General features: G+C 37.1%; 2 protein-coding genes and 1 long non-coding RNA gene across 3 annotated transcripts; 2 read left to right on the top strand and 1 right to left on the bottom strand.

Annotated features, from left to right (window-relative positions):
* The first annotated feature begins 1,012 nt into the window (after positions 1–1,012).
* LOC119066619 (farnesoate epoxidase-like) lies at positions 1,013–5,250 on the top strand. Its single transcript, XM_037169177.1, has 8 exons — positions 1,013–1,241; positions 1,307–1,531; positions 1,613–1,751; positions 1,817–1,954; positions 2,029–2,285; positions 2,341–2,521; positions 2,580–3,056; positions 5,240–5,250. Exons 1-7 carry the CDS (start codon positions 1,076–1,078, stop codon positions 3,019–3,021), a joined length of 1,548 nt encoding a protein of 515 aa, XP_037025072.1. The 5' UTR covers positions 1,013–1,075; the 3' UTR covers positions 3,022–3,056; positions 5,240–5,250.
* Positions 5,137–5,620, bottom strand: LOC119066620. The gene is made up of 2 exons (XR_005085775.1): positions 5,354–5,620; positions 5,137–5,271 (listed from the first exon to the last, which is right to left on the bottom strand). It is a non-coding gene; the product is annotated as an uncharacterized LOC119066620 (long non-coding RNA).
* Positions 5,621–6,428: 808 nt separating this feature from the next.
* On the top strand, positions 6,429–7,123 carry LOC119065978. Its single transcript, XM_037168185.1, has 2 exons — positions 6,429–6,512; positions 6,585–7,123. Exons 1-2 carry the CDS (start codon positions 6,429–6,431, stop codon positions 7,077–7,079), a joined length of 579 nt encoding a protein of 192 aa, XP_037024080.1. The 3' UTR covers positions 7,080–7,123.
* The last annotated feature ends 866 nt before the right edge of the window (positions 7,124–7,989 follow it).

Below are 7,989 nucleotides of genomic sequence, written 5' to 3'. Positions count from 1 at the left end.
TAGCCATACTGTGGTCAAAGTGTTTATAACATATGACAAGGCAGCCTTTTTAAACGTGATCCTCATTTGTTCGAAGAATTGTTACGATCTTAACCTGTAACATACGGCTATTCATCTGTTATCGATAACGACGACAAAATAATGACAATAACTGCGTAATATGGTCCTTTACATAGTAAATTGCATGTTAAAAAAAATTGAAGTACAAGATTTTAAATCAACAGATTAATGTGTGTAAGGTGTCAGCAGATGGCAATGTCTCAATATAAACTATCCTACACTTGTTCATGGAAAGTTTTGCTGCTGTCTTGTGTAAGAGGATAGCGGAAGCAACTGAAGGTGGTCAGTCCACTCTGACCTGTGACCGCCGCTAGTTCTCGAAACAGCTTTTCTTTTTTCTTTTTTGCCACTTTACGTGATGTGCGGGAAAGGGAAGAGCTATAGCTCTGTTTGTCGTTCCAAAGGATGTTTCTCCGAAGGATGTTTCCTTGAAGTTCAATAAATGTGAAAATTAGTCTTGTTTTGGTTTTCTGTGTACGGGAATTCGGTTCTTGCAATTTGCGCCCCTGAGCTTTTCGTCTCAGGTTAAGTAAACTTTGTATGTACGCAGTTCTTTCAGAACCTTGTTACAGACGGCAAGCATATAACCAGTATTATTATCGGGTCTATTACTTCCATTTATCAAAGTATTTTTAATCTGTCGATTTCAAATCTTGTACTTCAATTTTTTTAACATGCTTTTTATATATATAAATGACCATATTACCTAGAGCTTCTCATTATTTTTGTCGTCGTTATCGGTAACAGATGAATAGCCGTATATGACAGGTGAATATCACCAGACAATATTCACTGTATCGTATCGTCAAAAATTATGGAAATATTTTTTTAACTTTTTCGCAATTCGTTGGTTGTGCAAATAATTGTTCATGCAGTTAATTGCCCCTTTAATTTCTGTCTGGTTCGGTTTGTTTTGCTTATAGATGAATTCTATTTAAACATTTTCAGTTGATGACAAATATCGCAATAAAAAACATCTTCATCGACATTTTCATCAGTTTGTAAGTGCACGTCTATGAAAGGTTACATTTTTCCATTCAATTTGGTAAATGGATTCATTGTAAAACGAGATCTACGTATACCGGTTTCCCAAGTTAAAATGCTATCAGCAATATTAATAGTTGTCATACTTGTGACGTTCTTCTATTACAAAGAGAAACGTCCCAAACGCTTTCCGCCAGGTAACGTTCGTATTTGATTACCGGAAAGTTTCCATGGTTTTCATTTGAATCGAGTAACATTTTAGGACCGAACGGGATTCCTATTTTGGGATACTTACCGTTTCTGGGCTCAGATTCGTATGCAAGCATAGGTGAAATTGGGAAAAAATTTGGTGACATTTTTAGTATAAAGTTGGGAAGTTATTGGTATGTTGTGCTGAACGATTTCGATGTTATTAAAAATGCGTTGAAAGAAGACATTTTCTCCGGACGGCCGAATTATTTGCTCCGAATGAGTTTCTATAAGAAAGGTCAGTAGAAAAATGATTTTTCTTTTACGAATACAAGGTAAAATGGGACTTTTGAAAAGGATAAAGCAATTCATGCTTCAGGTATCACATTCAATAATGGCATTAATTGGCAAGCTCAGCGCCGATTTTCGATGCGAGTGTTGCGAGATTTTGGCTTCGGAAAAGTGCAAATGATCGACTCCATTCAACATGAAATTGAAGAATTGATCGATTATTTCAAGTGAGTCCGCAGCAGAGAAATTATTTTTATTCAACAGAGAAAGCTTAACGTTGAACTTTCCGCAGAGAAAATACGGGAAAGCCTATCGATCCGGCGGAAACGTTTCCCATCTCCATTATTAACTCATTGTGGTACATAATTACAGGGGAGAAATTTTCACTGTTCGATCCGATACCGAAAAAAGTCTACTCATCAATCAAAACGTAAGTGTCATCTGTGTCTCGATACTGATCGCAAAGTGATTGTTTCATAAATGAATATATTATGGAAATGACAGAAGCTTATCAGGTCAAGATGTTCTCGCCGTCCTATATTTTCTGCCATGGCTGGCGGCTTTAATGCCTGGTAAGAAATCAGGCACCGAGAAAATGCAGACTGCTGTGGACAACTTACATAAATTGTTAAGATCAGTCATTGAAAAGCACAGACAAAGATTTGTTCCCGGCTCAATGCCGCAAGACTACATCGATGCTTACCTGCAACAAATCGACGAATGTGACGATCCCAAGTCGAGCTTTTATCAAGACGAAGGAGGTAAAACGAAATGTTGTAGGTTCAAGTGTGCTGAAAAAAAAACATTTCATTTTAGTCTTGAATCTCATCGACGGACTCACAAATATGTTTGTTGCTGGCTCAGACACCATCAGCAGTTCGCTGAGCTTTGGACTTTTATATATTTCTAGTTCTCGGAATGTGATGGAAAAAATTCACAAAGAAATCGATTCAGTAATTGGCCGAAAACGACTGCCTGACCCGTCGGATCGGCCAAAGTAATGAAAATTCAAAATTAATTACCTCAAGTCTTGTAACTAACTATACGTCTCACAGAATGCCTTATATGTCGGCCGTGGTCAATGAAATATTTCGTTTATCGTCCATTCTACCCGGAGACGTACTGCATTGCACGCTAGGCGCAACAGAAATCGGGAACTATAGTTTGCCCCAGGGAACGATTATACTGCCAAATCTGTACCACGTTCATCACGACCGAACGTATTGGGGCGATCCAGAGAACTTCCGGCCGGAAAGATTTTTGAATGCAGATGGATCATACACGAAAGACGAACGAGTAATTCCGTTCTCGATAGGGAAAAGAGTTTGTGTTGCCGAGAACTTAGCGCAAGTTGAATTTTTTATGTTTCTCACGGGAATTTTACAAAATTTTGAGTTGACGGAGAGTCCAGATCATCCGCTACCCGGTTTTAAGCCTAAATCATCGTTTATCCTATCTCCACAACCGTATAAATTGGTGCTGCATGAAAGAATTTAAAAAGCGGTGCGACCGTAAGATGCACTTTATTAATAGTTTGAGCTAGGCGAACACACCACATCGTTATCGAATTTCATTTTTCTTCAAACACACAAACCATTTTTGATGGTTAGGAATTTGCTCTGCATTCGATGCTACATTTACAATTTTTCAGTTTGGGACGATTGAGGAAACCCGATCATGAAACACGTATCCTTTGTTTCTTTTCCCTTGATCGTGTATTTCACGTCATGTTTTTACCAGGAATCAGCTGGTACGTAGGTCTTAATTAGTAAAACGATCTTGCAGCATAGCTGCCTAAAAACCTGCGACTCGATTGGGAGAATTATGGTCAGTCGTACACAACATGGATGGATGTTTTATCCTTTGGTCAGGTACACTTGCACTAAACGTATCTGAGAGACTCCTCTCCTTAACGTGCTTGTTTTAACCGTAGTGCCCGGTTATCGCCTCTACAACTCTGTCTTAGTCGTCTTTGATGTTGCAGTATAAATAGATTATCAATACTGATGGACTTAGACACCAATGACCGACCCAATCGCGACACTTATTAACTTTCTGGTCTTGAACGGAGATATGATCAGTGAACCGATCCTCATTCAACACACACTATGCAATCATTTAATGTAACAATCATTAGTGTAACAATGAAGCATACATGCATTCTAAATGTTTTAAAATGTTCGCGTAGAGTCGAGATAGTTAAAATGACGGCTAGTACATTAGAACACAAGAAGTATAAATTTTGTTTGGCAAATTCAAATGGAGAAGAAATATTTTCAATAAAATTCGATGATGAAAAATGTAGACAAAATTGTAAGAATTTACAAGAATTAGATTTTCTTATTTCACTCGTTCAACTTTCTGCATACCAACTTTGCGTAGCCTGAGACGAAAAGCTCAGAGGCGCAGATAGCAAGAATGGGAAAGTAAAACAAACAAGAATAGACCGGCAAAAGCCTGGTGAGGTCTTTTTTCTTTTTTTGTAGGCAAGGCGTAAGAATAGCTTCATCAGTCGATATCCAGCTGTTGAAGAGTAAACATCTCCACTAACGTTTTACCAATTTGGAATTCAACTACCAGTTTGGTAGTCAACTACCATAAATTAAACTTTAAATAGGCGAGCAGTTAGAATATTTTTGTCAGTGGGTGTGTAGTTCTCGAATAGTAAACATCTCTTCCCCAAAAATTACGTTTGGTAGTCAATTATAGCCTTGGTAGTCCAACTACCAAATTTTCGAATTGCAATGTTAACTGTGAGCTATCGGTGATCAGATAAAAAATAATTATTATTTGCCTGGTGTTGATATGCTCATGGTGGCTTTGAAATTTTGAATGTCAATCCACCTCGCAACTACCAACTACCAAAGCTACCGACTACCAAATTTCCGATTTATAAATAGCTGAGCATGTAGAATAATTTCGTCAGTCGGTGCGTAGTTCTCTAATAGTAAACATCTCTTCCCCAAAAATTACATTTGGTAGTCAATTATAGCCTTGGTAGTCAGCTACCAACTACCAAATTTTCGAATTGCAATGTTAACTGTGAGCTATCGGTGATCAGATAACAAATAATTATTATTTGCCTGGTGTTGATATGCTCATGGTGACTTTGCAATTTTGAATGTCAATCCAGCTCGAAACTACCAACTACCAAAAATACCAACTACCAACTACCAAAAATACCAACTACCAACTACCAAAAATACCAACTACCGATTCATTCCAGCACATACCGACTGAGAGCTACCAAAACTACCAAAATTGTGGAACAGACAGACGGACAGACGGACAGACAGACAGACAGACAAACCGGCCATAACAGGGTATTTTTTCTAGAAGAAAAAAGACCTAAAAAGAACAAAATCTGTCGAGTGGATCTGCAGAACCATTACCCTATCTAGCAAACAAACTTCGTTTTGACGCTGTCAAAATTCCACCTTATTCCTTTGTTTGTAGAATCATACACTAATTTCTAATTGTACATGTAAAATGCAGGGGCTACGTTGAATTTTTAGCAGCATAATAAATGTAACTAGGTTGTTAGCCGCGACCAGAACGATTCAGACAAAAATCTATGATGCTGATTGCAATATATAAATTTTGGTTTTGTTATTGTTGTCTTGCTGGCACATGCAGATAATTTATTCAGGAGGACGTTGTGTTGCTGAGGGTTATCGTGCCAAATGAAAAAACTGTTTTTTTTTAAATTCCAAAGTTTCGGTTTGGAATCAAACCATCTTTAGGGCTCTTTTATTCGACATGATAAAGAAAATTCACAAAGGAGTTAGTTCTTGGAACATTATCACAAATTATATGCGCGATTGTTTACCTGTAGTTTCTTTAATTCCTTAATGAGGAAATCGTCGTGATATAAAAACTGACTCAAACCATGCAAAGTGCAATTGGTTACAACAATACTGAAAAAAACTCTGGACAAACTGACCCAGAGAAGACGAAGCACGTCGCGTCATCTGAATGTAAACAAACTGTTATCAAATGCTGATTGGTTGGAAACATGATAAGGGTTGGGACTATTAATTAACTGGTATGTGTTGATGAGTCAAGGTGGACAATGCGCCAGTGTTGTTGGATGTGTAGAGTTTCGAACATCTTGCAATGTAGAAAACACTTCTTTGGAAAATAGACATGTACTTTTCTTATCGAGGTATCTCCATTCTCTCTCCATAGATACACGAAAAGTACATGGTTGTGAGGGATGTCATTGGAAAGTTAGTTACATGTACTCGGGGCAAATATGATCTTATTGGGCTTTAAGCATACCCTGTGATATAAGTATTTGTAAGTTTGGTAAAAATTTGGTTATATCGTCGAACTTCCAGCTGTATCCGAAATATTTTCAATGGAATGTCGACAAAAAAAAAACGGAAAAGGATCAATTCCGATTTCATAGAACACTGATTGTGGCTCTCGTAGATTTATCCTACTCAAAACTTTAGCAGTGCTGTGCTCAAACTCTCTCCTGTAAGGCAAATTGCGTGTTTGATTGGATCGCTTATTCTCTTTTGCTCTTTGCACTTGCCTTATGACATGGCTTGAGTTCAGGATCATGGATAAAACATTTCTATTGCCAAATAAAATTTCAATTTTGAGTGCTCTATGTATTTGTGATGTTAACTAAGTTTGCACAAACTCAGACGAAGCACACATTTATTTCAGCCTGATTAAAATAGCCCATTAAACCAATCTACCTACAACCGGAATAAATTCAAAAAACGCTGCGCATTATTAAGTCGTCAACAGATAAAGATCTAGCAAAGATAATTGCGCCGAAAAACTCAACATATCATCAGCACTATAAAATCAATATTCAGTCGGAAATTGAGCTTCATTCGAATATATTTGACCTTCACATTGCTCAAAAAATTCTTTTTTTGTTCAATAAAATGAAGATCTCAGTATGCAGTTCATTGTTAGTCCTATTGCTCACAATCACTTTCCAACTGAACAAGGCAATTTTTCCGGTTTCAGTAAGTTCGCTGCTTCTGCTACTAATTTAACGAAACTTTGAAGTTGTAAATCTATTCCTTTCTGATTTTAAGAAAAATTTTATCTACTTTGAACGCATCAATTGTAGAACGTACGATGGTAGTAAAGCTTCAGCTGTCCAATGTCGCGTCAAATACATTGACCGAAATCATTTAAAAGCATTTTCATCTGCAAATCTAACTGAACCAGTTACAGGACTGTGGCTCCGAGCAGCCGCTTACTACAAATATGCCACGTACCAGAGAATCTCAACTGAAATATGGGAAAATCTATGCGACTGGATCGATGGCAAACGAAGCTCCTTTTTCATGGACTTTTTGAAATCGCACATTTTGCAATATTCAAATTTTAATCATTCGTGTCCGTATTCGGGATTCGTATTCGGAAAAGCCGATAATGTTTCCGCCCAAGAATTCGCATTCCCGGAAATAATGCCAGCTGGAAGGTATCGGGTGGATATCAATGTAACTGAAGGTGGTCGCAAATCGCTTTTACTTGGTGCTACCGTTTATTTCTCCGTTTCTGATCATCGCATTGAGATTGTTTGATGATAAAATTTAATTCAACGGGTGTACGTTCGGCACATGTATCACAACAACGCACTCCAAGAACAGGCACAAGAACAGATTTTTTTTAACGGTCAAAAACGGTCTTACCAACATAAGAAACTAAATTTATATGAAACATTCTGACCACTGCGTCGGGTACGCCCGTTATTTTAAATCTGTTCTTGTGCCTGTTTTGGAGTGCGTTGGTCACAATAAACAATTACTCTTTGCTGATTGACTTTTGGTATAATTGTACACACAATTTGTGATCATTTTCGACACCATCCAACCTCATCATTTTATTATTTTGCCATATGAATGAGCAGAATATCGGTTTACAAAGAGTTTATCCTATTTTTCCTAGTTTGAGCATTAAACTGATTTTTGGTGTAGAAATTTTTAAAGTCGTTTTAAATACTTACATGTTCATGATCAAAGAACTCCGAGCCTGGCGGTGACTGAAAATCCGGATGCGAGACACACTACAGTTAATTTTAATGTTAGGACAATTGGCAATTTTACTCACTAAAAATTAATGAAAAGAAGAGATTGCAAGAGTCAGGCCGAAAGTGGAAATTTTCTTTTAAACAGACGGAAATTTTTCTTTAAATTATTTTAGGGTTGGGTAAAAGTGAAAAAATTATATGAGAAAGATGTGACCCTCTGAAAATTAGCCTTGCTCGAAATGGTACTAGTCATTTATGTCACGATAAAAACTTGAAAAATAGAGTTTTAGTGTCAATTTTGCTGATCAGAGGGCAAAGCCAAGGTTTAACACACGAAAACGTGACTTTTCATTTTTATTTAGAGTTTTATAATGAATTTAAGAAAGAAGTGCATGCATTATAAACAGTTTGGTAAATACCTATCAAAGCGTCAAATTTCTTAGTCGTACTCTAGCTATTTATAG

This window comes from Bradysia coprophila, chromosome IV (assembly GCF_014529535.1).
Source record: "Bradysia coprophila strain Holo2 chromosome IV, BU_Bcop_v1, whole genome shotgun sequence".
NCBI lineage: Eukaryota > Metazoa > Arthropoda > Insecta > Diptera > Sciaridae > Bradysia > Bradysia coprophila.
Note: the sequence above shows the minus strand (reverse complement) of the source record. Positions and strands in the feature narration are given on the sequence as shown.

Bases quoted from the DNA above. Each gene is read 5' to 3' on its own strand.
- LOC119066619 (XM_037169177.1), top strand. From the start codon at position 1,076: ATGAAAGGTTACATTTTTCCATTCAATTTGGTAAATGGATTCATTGTA. The intron at 1,752-1,816 runs GTGAGTCCGCAG...AACTTTCCGCAG, and splicing joins GAATTGATCGATTATTTCAA to AGAAAATACGGGAAAGCCTA. The intron at 1,955-2,028 runs GTAAGTGTCATC...TGGAAATGACAG, and splicing joins GTCTACTCATCAATCAAAAC to AAGCTTATCAGGTCAAGATG.
- LOC119065978 (XM_037168185.1), top strand. From the start codon at position 6,429: ATGAAGATCTCAGTATGCAGTTCATTGTTAGTCCTATTGCTCACAATC. The intron at 6,513-6,584 runs GTAAGTTCGCTG...TCTGATTTTAAG, and splicing joins AGGCAATTTTTCCGGTTTCA to AAAAATTTTATCTACTTTGA.